General features: G+C 41.9%; 2 protein-coding genes across 6 annotated transcripts in view; one reads left to right on the top strand and one right to left on the bottom strand.

Annotated features, from left to right (window-relative positions):
• The window catches only part of OBSL1 (obscurin like cytoskeletal adaptor 1), a 76,480-nt gene extending 67,669 nt beyond the window's left edge, over positions 1 to 8,811 (bottom strand). For all 5 annotated transcript variants that reach the window (XM_039354396.1, XM_039354397.1, XM_039354398.1 and 2 more), the window contains exons 1-3: positions 8,558 to 8,811; positions 6,882 to 6,941; positions 4,459 to 5,536 (exon numbers count right to left, since the gene is read on the bottom strand). In XM_039354396.1, the coding sequence (XP_039210330.1) occupies positions 4,459 to 5,500 (1,042 nt within the window). In that variant the 5' untranslated portion in view covers positions 5,501 to 5,536; positions 6,882 to 6,941; positions 8,558 to 8,811. The remainder of the gene's footprint in view (positions 1 to 4,458; positions 5,537 to 6,881; positions 6,942 to 8,557) is intronic.
• A 7,458-nt stretch (positions 8,812 to 16,269) lies between these two features.
• Positions 16,270 to 21,115, top strand: INHA (inhibin subunit alpha). The gene is made up of 2 exons (XM_039354325.1): positions 16,270 to 16,891; positions 19,827 to 21,115. Exons 1-2 carry the CDS (start codon positions 16,600 to 16,602, stop codon positions 20,570 to 20,572), a joined length of 1,038 nt encoding a protein of 345 aa, XP_039210259.1. The 5' UTR covers positions 16,270 to 16,599; the 3' UTR covers positions 20,573 to 21,115.
• The last annotated feature ends 1,930 nt before the right edge of the window (positions 21,116 to 23,045 follow it).

Here is a 23,045-nt window from a genome sequence, read left to right as displayed (position 1 = left end):
CACCCAGTAGGCCACACCCACTCCATCCACGCCCATCCAGTAGGCTGCACCCTCTCTGGCCACACCCACCCGGCCCCCTGAGGGCAACCGCAATGCTGATGCGTCCCTCAATAAAATTGAGTTTGACACCTGTGGTGTAGTCAGTCTCTTTCCAGATTTACAGAGTGGGAAGCAGCATGCTTTATATTGAACTAGAAATCATTTCCATTTTTTTCCTTCCAATTTCCAGGATCAAGAATGTTGAGGGTTAAGTAGATGTAAGTGCTGAGACCCAAATGAGCGACTTTTCTTATCCTCAGGTGTGACAATTAGAATTCATCAAGAGGTCTACTGTGTTTAGAAGAGCAAAATCACCTTGGAAATAGCATGTTGAGTGTGTAGATGAGATAAGGTAGAAGAGGTTTACCTGCCTTCACCACTTCATCTGATACTGGATAATATTACCCTACAGGAAATTAGCATTTCTCAGAGAAGGCCAAGCTAAAGCTTAATTTCCTATATTTATTTACTGATGTGCTGGTTGCACTGCCTATGCTATAAACAAAAGCTCCGTTGGCTAATGCTTAAGTGTATTCGGAATATTTAACCTCGTCAGCTTTAAGATGTATGGACTACAGCTCTCAGAATTCTCCAGCCAACATGCCAAGGTTGAGAAATACTTCTTCATTCAATCATTGAAAGGAGCTTTGGAGGCCCAGTTATTTCTGCTGCTATGCATACAGCCCCATCAGTTGTTATGAGCCATGCAGAGATGCAGATGGGTGGCCACACAAATCTCTTAGATCAATATAAATAAACCATAGTTAAATATGTAAATAATTTTAAATTTAAATAAATAAGTTAATATATAAATATGTCGAGACTCTAGAAAATGTGCAGAGAAGAGCAACAAAGATGATTAGGGGACTGGAGGCTAAAACGTATAAGGAATGGTTGCTGGAATTGGGTATGTCTAAGTTTAATGAAAAGAAGGATGAGGGGAGACATAGCAGTGTTCCAATATCTCAGGGGTTGCCACAAAGAAGAGGGAGTCAAGCTAGTCTCCAAAGCCCCTGATGGCAGAAGAAGAAGCAACGGATGGAAACTAATCAAGGAGAGAACCAACTGAGGAGAAATTTCCTGACAGAATAATCAGTGGAACCACTTGCTTTCAGAAATTGGGGGTACACCAATACTGGAGGTTTTTAAGAAGAGATTGGACAGCCATTTGGCTGAAATGGTATAGGATTTCTGCTTGAGCAGGGGGTTGGACTAGAAGACCTCCGAGGTCCCTTTCAACTCTGTTATTCTATTAACAGTCTGCCATTTCTCTCTTTCTCTCTCCCTCCCTCCCTCCCTATCCTTTCTCTATTTTTTTCCCTCCCTTTGTCTTCACAGGGTCCCATCATGAAATATATTTTGCCTCTTTTTTAAAAAAAAAAGCTCCACTGAGTGCAGATGCTACCAGCTTTCTGGGTATGGTGTTCTACTGAGTCACTCTTCTTACAGGCAGAAAATATATATTTAATTCCTCTTTTTCCACTTAAGTCCATCTCCTCTCTTGTCTGACCCTCAAGAGGTTTAGATAACAGCTGATTTCCTTGCCAAGAGCAGCCTTTGACATATAACTGATTCCTGTGGTTCTCCTCTCCAGGCTAAACAAACCTTGCTTCTTCTGAGCCTCACGTGGCCGTCCATCCGCTTTATCACCCCTCTTGCTCTCCTCAGAACCTTCTGCAAAGTTCATGAATTCCAAGCAACTCTCTTGGAAAAGCAAAGAGCCTGAAATCCATCTATCAATATCGTACACAATGATAAAGCATTTTTATAACCCTATTTTCTTTCCTTTTGCCAGTTGCCTTCGGTTCCATCAATATCCCATCTCTTGTCTTTCCCCATCTTCTTAACTGCTATGATCTCTGCCCTTCTGAAGACTTGTTCTAAAGCTGAAGGTCAGAGCAGCTAAACCTGGAATCCTTTCTTCTACTGAGGCAGTCCTGAAGGCAAGGGGCGATCTCAGGAGCCTGTCAGTGGTTGAATAGCAGCCGTGTCTTAAACAACACTCTCTCATCAGTCTGAAATCGGACACTAAATGCAATTTTGCATAAACTTTTCTAAAACACAGTATCAAATATTTAATAAGCTGCTTTGAATAAAAAAAAATATGTTCCAGATCCAAGGCTAGCAAGTTGAGTAGTTCTGCTGTTTTGTATCATTGGCTCTCATAGGCTTATGCAGGGGAAAAAATAATTAAATTTTGAATAAAACTTAGTAGATTTAGCTATTGTTTAATAAAATTAAATAAGCCATGAATGTCGTATCTCGATGTCTGGAGGCTGTGAGGGACTCGAGGCGGAACAAGGGGCTTCTGCCAAACCCTCGCAAGGCTGGAGGGTTTTGAACTGTGGGCCCCACTGACTCCAGGATTTGCCATCTCTGATGCACTGTCCCAGACAGACCCTGTGAGCAATCTGGGGGTCCTCCTAGAGACCTAGACCAAGGGTAGGCAACCTTAGCTCTTTTATGACTCATGGACTTCAACTCCCAGAATTCCTGAGCCATCCATGCTGACTCAGGCATTCTGGGAATTGAAGTCCATGAGTCATAAGAGAGCCAAGGTTGTCTACCCCTGTCCTAGACTCATGACTCCTGCTCAAAGGACAGGTGACAGTCATGGCTAGGAGGCCCTTTGCACAGCTGCTTGTGCACCAGTTGTACCCTTTTCTGGATGGGCAGACACTGCGTACACTCACTCCTGCCCTAGCCATCTCCAGATTGCCTACATTGCATTGGCTCTACATGGCGCTTCCCCTGAAGAGTACCCAGAAGCTTCAGCTGGTACAAAATGCAGCAGCAAGGGCAGTTATGTGCATTTTTAGAATACCACATGTTATGTCTCTACTCCACAAGCTGCATTGGTTACCAGTCTTCTTCCAGTTCAAGGTACTGGTTTTGATCTTTAAAGCCCTGCATTGTAATGGAATCAGACTATCTGAGGAACTGCCTCTCCCTGGTTACATTAGCCTACCCCATAAGTTCTGGCAGAGAAGGCATGCTGCAGGTCTGTGTTTGGTGGGTCCCAGGAACTTGCCTTTTCTGACATGGTGTCTACCTTATGGAATATTTCCTCCCTCCCCCCAGAAATTACATTACATTAGCTCCACTCTTTTGATATTCCAGAAGTCCCAAAAGACCTAGTTATAAAATCAGGCCCAGGGCTCCCAACAAACTGAATATATGATCAGATTGCTCCATTGCTAGGTGTCCATTCTTATCATCCCTTTGCTGGCATATTTCTTTTCATAATTTTTGTACATCGCCCAGAGTTGCATTTTGTGAGATGGGAGGCTAAATAAATTAAATTAATAATCAAATTAAATCAAATTACATTCACTGCACGGAGGCAAGTAGCCCATTCCTATCAAACTAAAGAGCAGATGCAGTATTAAATGCTCCTGTTCTGATTGCTGGTGGTACATCACACAATGATAATATTTCCATTACACATACTGAACAAACAGTTAAGAGAAAACTGGGCCATGTATTAAACATAGAAGATCATTCAGTTGTACTGGGCTCCATCTCCAGACTGTATAATCCAGGAACATTCATTAACTCATCTTCTACTTGGCTGGCCAGCAAACTCTCCTTCCTCCCTTCTCTAAGCCATAGTAGTCAACAACAGAATCAGTGCAGATGGAGAAGACTATTACCTACTTGCTGGTCTCCAAATTCACATGTGTTGATTCTACATATATCCACTGCATGAAAGAATCAAGACTTCTTCCTAACCCAAAGTAGAAGGAACCCTGTCCAGCCAATTTGTTATCAATGATTGCTATCTCACGTGCCATGTTCCTTCCCTTGAGAGAGAGAGCAAAGCTTTGCTGTCCACCTCCTCTGGCATGGACCAAACCACTCTGCATTTCATAGGTACTGTTATTGGCAAAGAGTGTACACTCAAGAATGGAGCTCAAGGACCATTTGGATCTCTCAGCGAGTAAGTAACAGGACCCAACCAAGTCTTTTGCTTGCCATCCTGCCACTTTCATAAAGGTGAAGAGGCTCCCTGCTGTGTCTGAAACCCATCTTGTGATCCATCTGAGAAATTTTTGCTCTAGGCCTGTTCCCATTCTCATAAGTGGTCTGGCCATTCCTCTTGTGGTTATCTAATCTATCATGGGCTGGATTGGTTTATAAACTAGTTCAAGCTTATGCTTTGGCATGCCCTTCAAGCAATGCCTACATATTTTTCTTTCATTCTTGTAATTGGCAGGCATGTCCCCCAAACAATTCTTTCCTTTACAGTTGCCCATCCATTTTCATCCACTAACTTCATCCACATGGCTGGGATTGCAGAACCCGTTTATCCAGGTCAATTAAAGTTAATATGCGAACCTGGTCAATGTGTTCTTATGCAGATTTAGTGGCATCCCCACATCCCCACCCCACTCTTTTTCCTCCCCGTTGGATGGATACCTCTGACATGGAGTCTCACAGCGCTGAGTGTCTGGCCAGCAGTGTTGCAGGCTGTGCACACATAGAGTCCACAATCTCGTGCTGTACAGTACAGCACTTTAAGGATGAAGTAGCCCTCTCTGTCTTCATAGAGCAGATGTCTCCTTCCAGCAGACAACACCTTCCCATCCTTCTGCCAGACAATCTCCGGCTTGGGCTTGCCAATGACGTAGCAGCGGAACTTGGCATGCTTCCCTTCATTCACAGTAAAAGACTTTGTAGGGGGGAAGCTGGGAAGCACTTCTCCATTCTGCCTGCCTTCAGACAACACAATCTGTGCAGGGTGATGTAGATGCCTCTTATCCTCTTTTGACTCGGGTGGCTTCTTGAAATGGCAGCTTTGGGGAGCCCCCTGAGATGGGTCGTTATGAGGAAGGCCTGGCATGGGGTCTATCAGGAGCACAGCTGCAGCCATGGTCTCCCCAAAGCTGTTCTGTGCTCGGCACACATAGACCCCAGCATCTGCCAATCGGGCGTTATAGAGGTGCAGAGAATGCCAGTCCCCAGGCTCTACATCCATTTTGTAATGGCTACTCTCAAAGATGTCTGATAATTTGCGTCCATCTTTTTCCCATTCAAGCTGCCCTGAGACCCTACAGGCAAATGTCACATCTTCTCCCCGGGTCACGCATGCCGAGACAGGCCTATTCAGGAAGACGGGCGGCTGACATTCAAGACCTCCATTAGGTTTCATTTCAGACTCTGTCTCCACTTTCAGCAGAGCAGCTGCGTAGGTTTCACCCACACTGTTCTTTGCTTTGCACACATAGCGGCCACTGTCTGCTGGGCCAGCCTGAGAGACCAGCAGGCTGTATGCATCCCCGTTCACCTCAACAAGCATCCGGCCAGAGGGCAGTTCCAGCACAGAGCCGTCTTTCTCCCAGACAATGGTGGGACGTGGCTCCCCGGCCACCTGCCATTTCAGAATGGCATTTGTGCCACTTTGGACTGAGAAAGTACGAGGAGAGGTAAGGAATCGGGGAGCTCCACCAAAAGCATCCATTGCCAGCCGAGGGAGGATACAGCTCAGGTCAGGGACCTATAAAGAATCAGATCAAGGCAGAGTTATAGTTGGAGGAGGAGGAAGGGTTGAAAGAAGGAGGTCATTATCCTCACTTAAGATGAAATGAGAACAGTAAACCACATGGAGAAAACAGTTCAGAGCTCAGTTTGGCACACATAATCACTTCACACTTCACCCCCATTCTCTCCTGCATATCTGGATAAAGTTCTAACTCTGGCTTTAATCACACTGCTACTCAGCCTTGACCATGTAAAATTTGGACTAAGTCGGAAGCTGGGCACCTAGTGAAGCCATTGCACAACTATTATCAAGGGAAGTCCAGAGCCATTCCAACCTACTACTCTCACTGCCCTCTCTGCAACAAATGGTAACCCCTGGATAACCCCACCACATACTGTATTCTTATTTTACAGAATCCTTTTGTAAGACTAACATTTTGATGCATTGCGCTGATCTCAGCTGAGCTGGGCAAATCTGCATGGTGTTAATAGACAATTATATCTTAAAACTGGGAAATGGGACTATAGCAGTGATGGCGAACCTATGGCACAGGTGCCAGAGGCGGCACTTAGAGCCCTCTCTGTGGGCACGCGCGCCGTCGCCCCAGTCCTAGGCCCTCAGCTGGGTTTTATAAAACCTTTTCACTTTAGGCAGCCGTGTGGAAAAAAAAAAGGTTCAATCAGTCAATTTCAATTTCTTGCGGAGAAAAAAAGATCTTGCAAAGTTGGAATTGATTGATTGAACTTTTTAGTCCCACCCAGTCTGCCGTTACCACAGCCACACCCACCCAATGGGCCACGCCCACCCAATGGGCCACACCCAACCAATGGGCCACACCCACCCGGCACTCGACGATTCATAAGTGGGTTTTGGGTTGCAGTTTGGGCACTCCGTCTCTAAAAGGTTCACCATCACTGGACTATAGTAAATAGATCCTTTGGTGAAAATAAGATAACAAATAGGGAGAAACTAAGTCTCCTTTGCTCAACTCTTTGCAGCTGCTTCCCAGTAGCATGAGGCAAGGTTATGCCAGAACTATCACCTTCGGTGCAATTCTCTGTTTGCATAAAAGTGGCTGTCTCTTTTGTCAATATATGCCTCTTCAGCTATGTCAAGGCACTCTTTACCTTCATCAACATTAGTAGCCAGAGTGGTGGGCAATTCTGGAAGCTACCCAAGAATTATACTTCCTAGTTTTCAGAGAGATGAGGGCTGCCATGAGGGCAGAGTCAGCGAGTTAACATGTCACACCCAGGGCCATTTTTTAAAATCACTTTTGTTTTGCCGGGTTTTGAGGGAGCCAATGTATTTCATTTTAAAACTTTATAGGGGTTACACTACATTTTTAGGTATCTCCTACCTCAGAATGTCAGATGATACAGTCGATTTTCAGTAGTTGTGTTCAGATGGATTTCAATGACTGCAAAAAAACAAACAAACAAAAGAGGCTGAGGGACCACATTATTTGTTAATTTGCTTGCTTTTGAGATTTATATTCCACCTTATTTCCGGAAGCTCAAGGCAACTTACATGGGAAATTGGCTTCCTTTTTTTAAACAAAAATCTGCACACATCATCCCTGGGAAATGTGTTGAACTGAAAGTAATTGACCTAAAATCAGCAAGTAGTTCCATAATGAAGTATTGTGACCTCTTCAGTCAAATTACTTGTGATATATTGCGTAAATGCCACAAGTAACTTAAGGTTACAAAATTGTTCAGGACAACATTTTGACATCACTGTGGCTTGTAACAGATGTTAATAAGGAGGAATTACTCCAGTCCTAGTCCAACCCCTTTAACTAATCTGCTACTTTGGTCTTAGGTTGCCCACCCCATGCGCTAGACCATCTCAACACAGCACCTGTTCAATCCACCAGAAAGAAGAATGCAAACTAAATTTCTGATTTGCAAAGTAGACCTGAAGGAGGTCTAATGAAAAATGTTGTGTATACAGGAAATCATATTGGAAGCATGATCTGTAGTTCAGCCACCATCCCAGCATCTTTCAAGCGTTTGCATGAACTAGATTCCTAATATTGTATGATTGTGTGTAGTAAGAGAACTAAGTAGTGAGAACTAAGACAGTTGCACAGGGTACCTGTTATGTCCTGAGCCTGCTGAAGCATTCAGCAGGCTCAGAAATGTTGCAAAGGGTCCTGGGCAGACCAAAAGCTGCCCAGGACCAGACTGGTTGTCTTCAGCCTTGCACGCATGCGCAAGGCAGGAGACAACCTCTGCAATCATTGTTTGACGCTGTCCGGGGCTAGGACACTATAAAAGGCCTGCACGCCATTTTTGCTGTTGTTGGTTGTGAAAGTGAACAATTAAAAAAAGCTTGTTGTTACATGATACATCTCCTCTTAATGCCTCCAACCTGCGAACATAACAGTACCCTTAATGAGGGACAGAGTAATGTAAGATTTTAATTAGGGGCTTCCCAATTTGCCTTTCCTGCTGAAATGCTATCCCAGTGCTGAGAGAATCCAGTTGCCCAACTGTCGCCACAGCCTGCCAAACATACTTGCCCTATCATGCATTCCTCCCTTATCAGGCTCTAAATAGTGTTTGCTGATAATAGGCTGCCATTCACTGCCACACAGCCCACCCACCCCCTCTCCAGGAGAAAGTGAGGGGGAGAATTCCAGCAGGATGAAACACAAATTTCTTTTTCCCCCACTTCTCACTGAGATGACTCTAGTATTCCCCTGTAAGCTCTTGGTACATAAGAACAGGTAACAGCAAGGAGAAGCTGCTCAGGATGGCAGCCACTTCATGGAGAGGAAGACTGGGTTTCTGGTATGGGAGGACCATGCTTGTAGTCTGTTTCCTTTGGTACCCCAAAGTCTATTTTCCTTTTGTTCCATTACTCAGCAACCAGGATTGGTTATCGATTGTATGGCTCTCATCACTCAGAAGCATACAGAACACCCTCTTAGACAACTTTGGTTCTCCTAATCCCATTATTTGCATAGGGACACAAGCTAATAAGGGTCTCCCAACTGAACCCCTTGCTTCTCTCTCTGGGTTCACTAACCTTGTGTATCCGCCTTCTCAGTCAACCGGTTCTTGCTTCTCCTGGTCCTGTCAGATGATGTCCAGCTGTTCAATCATTCATGAGTCTAAACTCCTATTGCTCTCCTCAATACTTCTCTATCCCTTCCTGTTCCATGATCAGTCTGGGCCTGCCTGCCCACTCTTCCTCATACACCCCAACTGCTCTCTGCCCCTTGTATGCTGTAGCACCCTGGTCTTCTTCTGCCTGCTCCCCAGGCGTTTGTGAGTGGAGCAAAGCTGAAGTGTTACAAATGCCTGCAGCTGCTGTCCCCAAAAATACTTTCTGATGACATGACCGGGCTGATAAGAGGGGGCTGGGACATGGCTAAGTATAGAGCCCAGCAGGGAGGCACAGGCAGGCATCCCTCAGCCCTGAAGCTGCCTCAGGCTTAGCCCATCTCAAGACAAGGGAGTAGGGGGAAGAACAGGGTCACCCCCTCCCCATCTCAAAGCAGTTTGTAGTATGAAGGGTCCTTGGTACTCTCTGAGCTTGGTTGTTTTCTTAGAGACGTTTCATTAACCAAGCTAGGTAACATCATCAGTGCTAGATGTTACATAGTTTAGTCTGCAAGAAAACAACCAAGTTCAGTGAGCACCAAGGACCCCTCCTTTCAACCCTGAGTGACAAATATTCTCCTTTATTAGTTTGTAGTATGCCTGCAATGGCCTGAAATTCTGGTCCCAGTATCATACCACAATGTGACAGGCTAATATCTGTACCTGACCATCCAGGCAGCTCCTAAGGATTACCAATTTATTTATTTATTTATGAGACTTATATACTGCTTTAAGTGCAAGCACTCTCTAAGCGGTGTTCATATTAGTAAAGTTGGAAGGGACCTTGGAGGTCATCTAGTCCAACCCCCTGCTCGGGCAGGAAACCCTACACCATTTCAGACAAGTGGCTGTCCAGTCTCTTCTTAAAAACTTCCAGTGTTGGAGCATTTACTGCTTCTGGAGGCAGGCTGTTCCACTGATTAATTGTTCTCACTGTCAAGAAGTTTCTCCTTAGTTCTAGGTTTCTTCTCTCCTTGATTAGTTTCCACCCGTTGCTTCTTGTCCTGCCTTCAGGTGCTTTGGAAAATAGCTTAATTCCCTCTTCTTTATGGCAGCCCCTGAGATATTGGAATACTTCTATCATGTCCCCCCTTGTCCTTCTCTTCGTTAAACTAGACATACCCAATTCTAGCAACCGTTCCTTATATGTTTTAGCCTCCAGTCCCATAATCATCTTTGTTGCTCTTCTCTGTACTCTTTCTAGAGTCTCAACATCTTTTTTACATCGTGGTGACCAAAACTGGATGCAGTATTCCAAGTGTGGCCTTACCAAGGCATTGAAGAGTGGTATTAATACTTCACGTGATCTTGATTCTATCCCTCTGTTAGTAAGCAATGTATATACATATTTACATTGCCCCCAACAATCTGGGTCCTCATTTTACCTACCCCGGAAGGTACCCTGAATCTTCCATATCAGACTGCTGGGTCTGTGAACTTCCATTTCCTTTCCCAGATGCCCTGCCATGATGCCCTGAGTGGTAACAAAAATTGGCAGCAAACCCTTAGGCTTGGAATGCTGCTACCAAGCATGGTTTCTCAACAAAAGAAGTACTAGAAGATTCTTTGTCATCAGATCTCAGCCTCCTGAGTGTCCCTGTCCCTGTATAATTAGGAAAGTGGACCAGTTATAACTCACACAGCTGCACTAGTGTGGCAGAAAATATTTCATTACCAAAGACTGGAATGAAGAAATGGCCAAGGAGATGGTAGTGTCAGCTAAAACAGAAATGGAAATCACACCCACTCACACCTACACATCCACACCCCACACAAACCTTACTACTGCTATTTCAGCAAGACTGACTTGTGTAAGGATAGTTATTTTTTTCACAGATTCAGTCAATTGTAGCCTTCACTTTCTTTTCATGTTACAAACTTTATCAACAAATACATTGCTACCAAAACAAAATATTCTTCCCAGGATTATTTGTAACTTACTTTCTCTGTTCCTCAAGATATGGGGGGGGGTTTTCTGTTTTTTTCCCATAAGGAACCTATTTCCAGCAGCATTCTGTTAATGTTCAGTTTAGGGGCAAAGCATGGAATTAGGACAGGATATTTATTTATTTGTATTATCAATAAATAATTTATATTTATTATTTATAAATATTTTTCAACGCTTCGTAGATGTAATTTCTCTAGAAAAAAATAGCCAGGAAAAAATAGATGGATTTTGCAAGGAGAGATAAATGAGGAAAGATTTTGCATTCAGCACAATAGGATAATTTTTTTTCCTTAAAATGGGTCACCTTTGACTGCAGTTGAAAACTTATACATTTGAATAAAAACATCCTACAAACCAAGCAAATTTAAAATGTCAGGATATTTCTAAACTGATTCTTCTGCAAGATACCATTTCTGACAAGCAAAGTGTTAAGGTGAACGCAGATTTGCAACAGGCTTATATTATCTTTCTTTCATAAAAACCTCCTAAGTAGTTTGAGATGACAAAAAATGTCTGCTTGTGTATATCAGACAGATATGAGAACAAACGTTATCTATATCATCAAAAAGAAGAGAAACAATGATACGGGGAACTGTAAACCAGTCCATCTGACATAAATTCCTGGGAAAATCCAGAGCAAATAATAAAGAAATTGCATAAAGAATGCAGTTATCATCAAGATTATTGTAGCATGGATTTGCAAGACTAGCCTTATCTGATTTTTTTATTAGATACAAATTTCCATTATAAGTGGTGCAAATTCTATAAACATAATAATAATAATAAAGTTGGAAGGGACCTTGGAGGTCTAGTCCAACCCCCTGCTCAGGCAGGAAACCCTATACCATTTCAGACAAATGGCTGTCCAGTCTCTTCCTAAAAACTTCCAGTGTTGGAGCATTCACAGCTTCTGAAGGCAGGTTGTTCCACTGATTAATTGTTCTAACTGTCAGGAAGTTTCTCCTTAGTTCTAGGTTGCTTCTCGCCTTGATAAGTTTCCATCTGTTGCTTCTTGTCCTGCTTTCAAGTGCTTTGGAGAACAGCTTGACTCCCTCTTCTTTGTGGCAGCCCCTGAGATATTGCTATCATGTCCCCCTTTGTCCTTCTCTTCACTAAACTAGACATACCCAATTCCAGCAACCGTTCCTCATATGTTTTAGCCTCCAGTCTCCTAATCATCTTTGTTGCTCTTCTCTGTACTCTTTCTAGAGTCTCAACATCTTTTTTACATCATGGTGACCAAAACTGGATGCAGTTATATATTGGTTTCAGCAAAGTACTTGAAGTATCCCATGGTATTTTGATTAGCATGGTAGTTTAGGTTAGATGGCATGACAATTAACTGGATACGTAGCTGGCTTGAAAATCACATATAAAAAGTGATTATGAATGTGCTTGTCAGGAGTGTAATTTGGCTGCAGAGCTACTTCTTATATGTTCAGCCACATTAGTTATAGATATATACTTTCCAAATTACAGAAAGAAAACGACTGCTATAATCTGCATTGTTCATAAACAGCAGTCAGACAAATTGGAAAGGTTTAGCCAATAATGAGGATTAAGGAACTAGAAAATCCTGTGAAGAGAGACTGAAAGAAATAAGAAAGATTAGTCTTAAGAAAAGATAGAGGGGGGATATAATATCAAATTGCTTAAGACTTAAGAGGAAGCCACGTGTAATAAAGTTCTCCAGAAGGCAAGGATGTGAAATATTGGGTTTACATTACAGAACATCAGACACCAAATTGAGAATCTTTCAGTAAGAACAATATGACAGTGGAATCAAGTGCCCAGAGAGGCAGATGATTCCCTCCCTCTCACTTCATGTGGAAACTAGAGAGCGTATATCTCTGGGATACTTCTGTCTGAATTCCTGCAACGATCAGAAGATTGAATTTAATGGCTTAATTCCACTCTAACAATTTTCAAATTCTGTGAATTTGATCCTCTTTAAGACCACTTCAGACTCTGTGGCTTTGAAATGTTAATACTTTCTTGTACATACTGGGGGGGGGGGAGTGTTATCATTGATTCTGCTGTTTGCTGTGGTTCTTTGAATTCAGGGAAGTATAAAAGGTGAGGAAACTGTGTGGGAACATGTTCATATGACACCTGTGTTGTCTGATGTTACTGTTGACCAGTGTCCAGGAAATCAGTCATTCCACTGTTACTTCCTGATGGACTAGATCAGGGTTTGGCAACCTTGACTCTTTTATGACTCATGGATTTCAACTCCCAGAATTCCTGTCAGCTATGCTGACTCAGGAATTCTGGGAGTTGAAGTCCATGAGTCATAAAAGAGCCAAGGTTCCCGACCCCTGGACTAGATGCAATAAAATCCTAAGGCAACTTTACCACCATCTGCATCTCCCTCACCCTTGCTTTATTTTTCTGAAGGGCCCAGAGATTTTAACATAACTAGGATTATTTATTATTATTTATTATTATTTCACATAACTCTTATCTGAACCATAAGACGGGTCCTGCCTGAATTGTGGCAATAATTTTAGGGTGCAGTAACATCTAACATAAAGCTGCTTCTATCCTCCCATGTTCAGTCAGAATCCAGTGCAGATAAACTCTATTTTGCAAGAATAATTTGAGTTATTATCTCTGCTTCCATTGGGTTGTGTTGCTCTGCCAACTGATTTATTTGCCTTTTCTTAGTCCTCATGCTGCACCTCTAGACCAGGGAGGTACTTACACAGTTTTAAAGAGAAAAGAAGTGGAGAACACTACCAATACTGTAATGTTAGCTTTCCCATGTAGCAATGTTCAATTATCAGTGTTGCTTTTCACATATAGAGCTTAGAAGTTTGTGAACCCTTTTGATTTTTCAACATTTCTATAAAAATATGTCTTAAAACATGATCTATTCTCCACATATCCTAAAACTAGATAAAGAGAACCCAGTGGAGAAAAAAATGAGTCAAAAATGATTTGTTCATTTATTACAGTATAGGGAGGGGAAGTTGTGGATTTCCAGATGGTTTGTTAAACTACAACTTCCAGGCATCTCAACCAGTTTGTACATAGTGTAAAAGATGCTTATCTTCATCCTCTATTTAAAAAGGCATACAGAGCTACAGTCCTTCAGTTTTCATCTGGTGTCTCTCCTTCCGTTCTTATTCAATCCCTTAAAACAGTAGCTTTCTCTCAATTCCTTCTTCACATTACCATCAACAATTTCACAAACAAATTTAAGGTTTTCAGCATGGGATATTGTACCAAACTAGCAATGACTCATATTATTAACGATCAGCCATGGCCAAAGCAGACCATCTGTTTTCAATGCTGGTCTGATTAGATCTCTGTGCTACATCTGATACCTTGAACTATCAATTAACTATTAATGTTTCACCTGAGGTTTTTCTTAGGGCAATGATTCGGGATATAGTTATTTCTCTGATTCTTTTCTGTTGTATGGAATGAGTTCTATCTCCCAACCTGTGTCTTCAGCTGTATATTTCAGGCCTCAGTGTAGGTTCCCTTTCATTTGCTTTGAATTATTTAATTTCTTCTCGTCAGTCTAATTGTCCCGTCTATGCTGACAATATATTATTTTGTTCTGGATGACCTAATACATGAACCTCTTTGCAAGTGCTTTCAAAGGGTCTTGGTCAGGTTCTCTTACCTCAAACTGAGCATAAGAAAGCAAAGATGGCTGCATTTCACCCTAACCATCCATCTCCTCTCTTTCCAGCTCCTCTTTTTTACTTTCAGGGCTGAAGGCCATGGGCCTACTCTGTAGTGAGAAATCAAGGAATGCAGATCAAGGAAGAACCCTCTTTATGAATTTTCATCAATGAAACCACCAAAAAGCATAGTTTTCCTTGAATTACTGAAATGATCCATAAGCTCCTCATGCTCCTCATGCACTATTCATACTGATTCAGATCTTTTCCAAAGCATCTCTCCTTCCATCTATCATACATCCATATATTAGGTGGATATCCAGAGAAGTTTCAATTACTGGTGCCAGTACATTGGGCCTTGCATAAGCATACTCAGTTATTTTGAATATTTGATTGAGGTGCCTTATGCCTAATCTGATTGTGATCCTGCCACTAAAATAGCCACAATTATATGATAAACTTTTCTCATCTGAAACCAGGTCCTGTAATCTGAGTTATCAACATTTAAAAAGGACTATAAAGATTTATCTTTTGTGGACCTTCATAAAGGTGATTTAATAATAACTTCTCTACCCCAAATGCAGTGTATTATTGTACCAAATGTTTAATGCTGTATTCGGATTGCGTCTCCTTATGAAGGTGACTAAAACAGTTACTGAGATTCTGCTTTGAGAGTTGTATTAACTTTGACAGATGGAGTTGCTATAACAGAAGACTCTTTGGCTTGGGTAAAAACCTAAAAAGGTGGGGTGCATTTAAATAATATAGAGATGTATTCTTTTCAGTCAGTTATATAGTACAAAAGAAGACAGGCTCCTAGCTACTGAAAGTCCCAGGTCCTGACTCTGGGCAGTGCAGATGAAGATCTATATTAAAAAGACCTTTCTTCATGTACTGAAAAACTAGTGATATAAATAATTAAAGTTTCTGTGAAAAGGTAACGGACATGACATACTCAGTCATGTCCAACTCTAGGGGCCATGCTCATCTCCATTTCCTAGCTGACGGAGCCAGCATTGTCCAAAGACACTTCCACAGCCATGTAGCTGGCATGACTATACACCAAGGCAGACGGAACATTGTTACCTTCTCACCAAAGTGGTACCTGTTTATCTATTTGCATTTGTATGCTTTCAAACTGCTAGGTTAGCAGAAGCTAGGGCACGATTGGGAGCTCACCCCATCATATGATACTCGGGTCTTGAACTGCCAACTTTCCAGTCGACAAGCCCAGCAGTTTAACCACTAGGCCACCCTGTCCAGTTTAAGGTTTTTGTATCTTGAGTCAAAAAATGAAAAGATCACTAAATAGGAACAGAGAAATTCAGAGACATATCTGCTTGGTGTCGTCTGGTTATCCAGATTTCTGCAACTGGATGTTAGCCCTACAGTACAGTACTGAGTTAGAGAAATCAATAATCTGAGGCAATAAAAAAATGGGTTACAAAAGCAACCAAAGATATTTTTTTTTCTCTTTTAGGATTAGACACCCTATATAGCCAGGCTAGGAGGCAATTTATAATCATGAGCAATGATTGAAAGGGCAGCCTTAAGATGTGTGTCATTTCATTTTTAGGATCATACAAATATCTCATTATATTCACAAGCAATTTTATTGCTTTGTAACACCCATATTACATCCTTACTCAGTGTGATCATAGGTAGAATTTATATATCTTTCAAATATATGTTTAAAGGTCATTCCAATGCATGAGGAGCCTTTTGAATACTGAACCAGGGAGGGAAAGTGTCTGGATTGCAAATTGTGAGCTTGTGCACATATGTGAAACATTTGTAAACTGCCCACTAAGTCTTTGATGCAGAATTTAATGTTATATGAATGACTTAGAGCTAGATTGAAAACTGCCTGGGATGGAGGAGAATGATCAGGCCCCCACTGAAAATAACACTTTGACAGCCCTGAATTTCAGACAGTCCAATAAGAAACTAAGGAGAATCACCCCTCTGTTACTGCTCCCGTGTTGACAACTTGGGGACTACGTCCATCTCTCCTCCAGAGTACTCTGCTCCAGGTCCTGTCCCCTAGGCAACACCGTCCTTGCATTCCAGACAGTCTCCTGTGTTTTTGCTGCCCAGGAGATAATATTCATGGCTAGCAGACATTTGCGTCAGTGACAGATAGTCTCAATGCCATCATGCCCCAGCTTGGCTCAGTAAAGAAATCAGGAGGCAGAAGGAGCTGGGCAGATTCATCCGAAGAGCCAGACAGCCTCATCTACAAGGCAGAACTTCCCTGCACACATTCTGAACCACCAAGCAATACCTGGGAACAGTGCCTCAGCCTGAGCCCTTACCTGCAGGCAAGAACTTTTTTTTTTCTTTGCCAGAACTTCACACATCCTGCATATCTTTCCCTTGTATATGATGGATCCAGGCTCTCTGCATATCTGGACCAGGATGAACTCCATGCTGATCCTGCAGCTGATTTTGCTGTGTCCTGCTGCTGTTGCTGGCTGCAACAGGGATGCTGAGAGGCAACTCATCCTGGCTAAAGTCAAGGCACATTTCCTGGATTTCCTTGGTCCTGTCCCCCAAAATGAAAAGGTCCAAGAGGGACGAAGGGGGCTTCACAGACGGCATGCCTTGGACACAACAGAGACTCGCAGCTTGGAGGAAGAACACATATCCCAAGTGATTGTCTTCCCAATCCAAGGTAAGCAGAACCATGACTCAAGGGGTCCTGGGAGATTTAAAACCAAAGGAATAGAAAAAGTGCCCTGATGAAGACAGGGCAATCATTATTTTATCATTCTAACCCATTTCAACAGATGCAGGAACAAATAGTGAAGTCAAGTTGTGGATCCTGCACAGACAGAGGGTTGGACTAGATGATCTTTTAGGTCATGTCCAACTGTATGATTCTATCAAATCATATAGCAGTGAACTTCATGCCAGAGATGTACACACACACACACACACACACATTTTGATTTTATTCCAGCTATAGCAGAAATTTAAGCTAGATTCAGCAATTCAAATCCAGCTGACGTGAATGTGGGAGCTCTCAGGTATCCTAGTATTTTTTTTCTAGTTTTTCAGAAGTCCCACTGAATTTAATACAATTAACCAGAGATCTTTATATGACCTTAAATATAGCTCTAATTGGATTCAGTTGGACTTATTTCCAGATAATAAAGTATATTGTTTCAACCACAATCTGCATTTTTTTATTTGAGAGTTAGTCTTACTGAACTCAATGAGACTTACTTCAGAATAGGCAGGTAATATTTTACTGTGACTTCATAATGAACTTGCAACCTAAGCTTATTGTTACACTAACATAAACCCACTATTTTAGATTCTGAAGGTGCTTGTGTGTAGAATTGCCTCCTTAAGATATACCTTTGAACGAGATCTCAACTTCCCCCAATCCAGATTATTGACGTGGGTTTGTGTCTGAATAGGAAATGAGATGTTGCACATACACATATTCTTTTACAGCTTTGCTAGTGTTGCTGTATCTGAGTTCCAGATTTCCATTTTACAGGAAGAAAGAAATTGTGGTTTTCTGTATCTCTTTTCTGCCATCTAGTGGCTGTCCAGATTTTGGCAGCCCAGTTTTGGCAGCTCTAGCTTCCCCAGTGCTTTATTTTGTATTTATTTAGTATTAACATACAGGTGTGCATTATGAATACATATATATTAATATACAGATGAAAAATTTCAACAGTAAGTCAGGCAATATTGTATGGGATTCAGTTTCTGCAACTGCAAGACTTTGCTATTGTGTCACATTATAAATATATAATCAGAAAAGGGTTGGTAGCATCTTTTCTGAAAAACAAATTTTATTAAAAGGCATGAGCTTATGCCTTTTAATAAAATAGGTAAGTCAGAACAGGTGGTATCAGTTTCATCCTGATTTTTTTGCTATCACAGCTTAACACTGCTCTCCTCCTACAATATAAGCATATAGCAACTCCAGCCAGTTATTAAACTAATAAAAGAAAGAGCTGAATTTTTTGTACCTGCCCTAATAAAAGTATATTCAGCTACAGCAAAGGACACAGGAACAGAACTAGATACAGTGTAGGTATTGATAAAGATATAGAGGAGAGCCATTTTGGTTAAGGAACCAGGCTAAAAACCAGGAGACTGTGATTCCAGCCCTATCTTGGCCATGAAAGCCAGCTAGGTGACCGACCTTGAACTAGATACTTCTTCTCAGCCCTAAGAAGAGGGCAATGATAAGCTACTTCTGAAACATTGCCAAGAAAACTGCAGAGACCTATCCAGGCAGTCTTCAAGAATCAGACACAATTGAACTGACGAGGGGAAAAAAAGGTATAAATGTAGATGGTATAATTGGGGGTCCCCAAACTCTTCAGTTCATTGAGTCTTTCATGAAGTTTCTGACCTGTTCATTGACCTCCAAATATTTATTTCATAAAAATAATTTAATAAATACTACATTTACTGATAGTACTATGAATAATTATGAATACAACTACAACAATAAATAATAGAGTAAACAAGACTATTCTCACTGGTGGCTGACCATCCAATCCCAGGTAATATTGTCCCACTACTAGCCACCTCACCTTGAGGACTACGACTGGCATAGACCTTAATTGACCCCAACTGATCTTCCATCATTTATTGATCACCTATTGATCCAAGACATTTATCAATCCCTTAGATACTCCCATCAACTCTTGGGGATCAGTGTTGACCACTTTGGGTGAAAGAGAGAAAATGTGTGTGTGTCTGTGTGTGTGAGAGAGAGAAAGGCGGCGGGGGGGGGGGAGAGACAGAGAGGGAGAGATGGCAACATGGAGTTATCAGTTGGTTTCCGGAATGCAGAAATAGGAACAAAATAGTTTGCCAATATTCAATATAGCAAATAAAGACAATTTCAAATGTGTCACAAGAATACTGTTATTTCCAGGCACCAATTTTTATAATTTGCATGGTTGGCCATTCTATTGCAGGCATGGCATGAGTAAGCTTTAACTTCATTGCAGATATTTACCTACAGTATTAAGACAATCGTGTTAAGATCTATTCAGCATCAGATGTGAATACCTGTTCTTTTTCTAAAATAAGGCCAGATGCTCATTGTAAAAACCTCTTGCCTCGGTACAGCAGGCTAGGAATATTAGCAGATTGTTCACACAGCACCTGGGCATCTTGAAAATCAGCTTTCCATTTTAACATTTTAGATAGCTAGGAAATGGTGCACATTAGCCAACTGCAAAGCCATAATCTGATCTGTGTGGTTTTAGTTTAGCATTTGGGTGAAGCCAGAAATGTGGCCTGGTACACAATGATTTACAGATGTGAGTCCAGGTACTATGGTTTATTATATAAAAGGTTTTTAATAAATTATGCTTAGTGAGTTATACAAACCCAGCAATTGTCTTGTCAAGGAATGCTGAAGCAAACACAAAGCAGGTATGTGCAAAATCAGTGATAGATCTAAATCAATACAATAGCAAAATGCTCTATGAAGTAAGGGCTGAACACAAACATACACAGAGGAAGGAGATTACAAAGTCATCTTCCTTCACTTCTTCTTCCAGGCTAGGAGAAATGGTAGCCTACCGTATGTAATGCTGAGACCCATTAATCCCTCTCCTATTTTGCAGGTGTACTCTGTGAGCGACTTCAGCCAGATGGGCTTCCAGAGCATAGGGGAGTTTTCACCTACATTTTTCAATCCTCAATTCATATCCTGAGTCACGAGGTGACATCAGTCCAGCTGTGGTTCTACACAGGCCCTGTAGTAGTTCAGAGCAGCCCCTTAGAAGCTGCCTCCAACAACTCCTCCCCAGAGGCAGAGATACTGATGCTCTCTGAAGAAGGCCAGGTTCCACTAGCTACCATGGCAGTGCCAGCTTCTGAGGGCTGGACCGCCTTTCATTTTAGAAGCTCCTTCTTCCATTATCTTTTCCAGAATGTGTTTGTGCTCTTCATTCGTTGCCTAGGCTGCCCCTGTGTGGCTGATGCTGCAAAGATACCTTTCCTTGTGGCAACCACCAAACCCAAGGCACAGGACCAGACCGAGAGCCCCTCAAGAATCATAGCTAATCTCACAGCAATGTTCCAGCACAATGCTGTGGCCCATCCCAACTGCCACCGCACCTCCATCAACATCTCTTTTGAAGAACTAGGATGGGACAATTGGATCGTGCATCCTAGCAGCTTTATGTTTTATTACTGTCATGGAAATTGTTCTGGCGCTCACACATACATTCCCAACTCCCAGAATTGTTGTGCTGCCTTGCCAGGCACAATGCAGTCTCTGAGGGTCCGTACCACCTCAGATGGTGGCTACTCCTTCAGGTATGAAACAGTGCCTAACATAATTACCCAGGACTGTGTCTGCATGTAGCAAGAACTCAGCTTTAGCAATATAGTGCTCTCCTAACAGAAAACCATTGCCTTGTTCAGATCTGTTCACTCCCTCTGCAACAAGGTATCTTCCTCATATGAACCCAGAGCTAAAGCACCTCTACTCAAGGCTTAATACTGCCAGCGCCTTATCTTTTCAATGTGAAGACTGGCCTTCGCAGCCAGATTTGGAGGACTCACATCTCATCTGCCCTTAAGATTTTATTAGCTAGATATTGTCACTGGATAAATATTCCACCCAAGGAGGAAAATTTCAATTTCACTATTGAGATGGCTGCAATAGAAGTTCAATTGGTTTAAACAAGCCCTGAGGATGGGGTGAGCGTCTGGAGGCTGACAGAAGCCCTGCTTGCAGCTACAGAGTATCCTTAATCAGAATGTGGCCGGGTGGCCAGAGTGTAGGAGTCCCCTTGCTTTATGAAACTGCTTCCTAATCAGCAATCATTGTAAAAGCCTAATTAGAAAATTGTTTCCAAAACAAAGACAGTTAAAATAAAAGGTTTATTCTCTAAAAGAAAGGCAATGCTGCTCTGTAGTGGTTTGTTTGTTTGTTTGTTTTTTAAAAAAGATACCACTCCTGGGACACTTTGTGCTCACTTTACTAAATGAATATCAGAAAAAAATACTTTTCATTCCTGAAAAGGTATAGGTGCGGGTATTTCAGTGTAAATTCTTGCAGATAAGTTTCAAGGTATTTGTTGAAGAGAAGGAAGCAGCCGGGGAGAAGATCACTTTGGCTTCAAGCTCCCAGATAGCATTGGAGAGCAGACACAACAGGATGAGAGTCAGCCACTGAACTCCACTCTGGAGCCTGGTTATATTCTGCAGGTAATACCAAGTTTTGTCAATAGATGGCTCCCAAGGCAGATGAACAGAAAATACTGTACAGAGTTCCTTCATCTTGGTTCCCCTCCCTGGCAGACATTGACTTTTGCCCAATTCAGTGAAAGCAATGTTTGTTGACAGAGCCCAAAGGAGCCATTCTTCTTCCCTTTCAGGATTTCACAAACAGCGCAGAATGACACTGTCCTGACATTTCAGAGATCCCTGTACACCCCCACATTTCAGCCTAGCATGGCAGTGCAAACCCAGCCTCACTTGAATAAACCACGGTTCATTAATTGTAAGTGCATCGGGTGAACATCACCCATACCTTCCCTAAGATGATCAAAAAATATTTCTTGCAGGTATAAGAACAAAGGACTGAGGAGGCAAATTTACTACATGGTAAGCACTGTCTTATTCCTGTCCCCAACTCTGGTAGGTTATGCTGGAAGTAATAAAACCTCTATGCATGGAAGAGCACACAGAAAAATGCAGTTCTAGTCATCATACTTTAAAAAGAATGCAAGGCAGGTTGGAAAAGCTGTGAGAAAGTAGGGTACAGATTCACAGCCAGAAGGCTACCCCACTGTGGTCTATCTTGTAGGAAAGGTATTGTAAGGGTGAACAGCAGTCAAGGAGTGCTCTCTCCCTAATAATAATAATAATAATAATAATAATAATAATAATAATAATAATAATAATAATAATACTTGACGTGGTTGTGGGGCTTGTGTACTCTGAGGAAGATGAGAGCTATGCTAGAGGTTCAACCATACTGGACAGGTCTCATCAGAGGAATCAGACAAAGAGTGTCTCTCCCATAAAAAATATGGTGAGACGTAAATTTCAGAATGCCATACCGGCTCGGACGTCGCCCGGGTTAACAAGGTCCGCACTAGATATTGGAGTTCCTGGATATCTGGTGAAAAATGGGTTACAGGACTCAGGACTGTTGGCTGAGCAACCAGGGCCAGCAGCTGCAGAACTACTGGAAGAAAAGGTGTTTACCCGTCGCAGATACACAGTGATGGAAAACAAAGAAATAATGATCTGTTACTACAGATCAAGTCCAACAAGAAGAGGATATCTAAAACGAATGCACCAGTTCTGGAAAGAACAACATCCAGAATCAGAAATAACAGAACAGAGACTAGCAGATCAACGCCGATTTATAACACGAAATAAAGTATTCACAGAAACAGAATTGAACGAACTGCAAAGGTTTACCCAGGGCAAAGAAATCAAAGCCTTACCAGAAGTAATTCAGAATGTAGAGGCAAACCAGGGGGAGTTGGCAGTGAAGGAATCCAGCAGAGATATACAACTGTTCTCATTTGGAAACCAGGCACCTCTTCCTCAGGAAGAACAAAACCCTCTAACTAAAGAAATAAAAGAATTGAAACAAAGAATAACTGAGCATCTAGAACAGCACAAAAACAACAGAATAAGGCTACCTGCATTGAAGCTTGTTCCAAAGAAACAGCTAGCACAAGCATTAAAAGATGCAAATATTGCAATATCAAGTATAAGCACCAATTCATTGCAAGAAACAAACCAACTAATGTACAGCACAGCTGCAGTTATAACAGAATACCTGGGATGCAAAATCAACAAAGAAGAAAAACAAA

Source organism: Crotalus tigris, unplaced genomic scaffold (assembly GCF_016545835.1).
Source record: "Crotalus tigris isolate CLP2741 ecotype Arizona unplaced genomic scaffold, ASM1654583v1 scf7180000018550.1270297659:1495590, whole genome shotgun sequence".
Taxonomy (NCBI): domain Eukaryota; kingdom Metazoa; phylum Chordata; class Lepidosauria; order Squamata; family Viperidae; genus Crotalus; species Crotalus tigris.
The sequence above is the reverse complement of the archived record's forward strand: the minus strand, read 5'-3'. Positions and strand labels throughout refer to the sequence as shown.

Excerpts from the sequence above, each read along its gene's own strand:
- INHA (XM_039354325.1), top strand. The coding sequence starts at position 16,600 with ATGATGGATCCAGGCTCTCTGCATATCTGGACCAGGATGAACTCCATG. Across the intron at positions 16,892-19,826 it reads GATTGTCTTCCCAATCCAAG|GTGTACTCTGTGAGCGACTT; the intron begins GTAAGCAGAACC and ends CCTATTTTGCAG.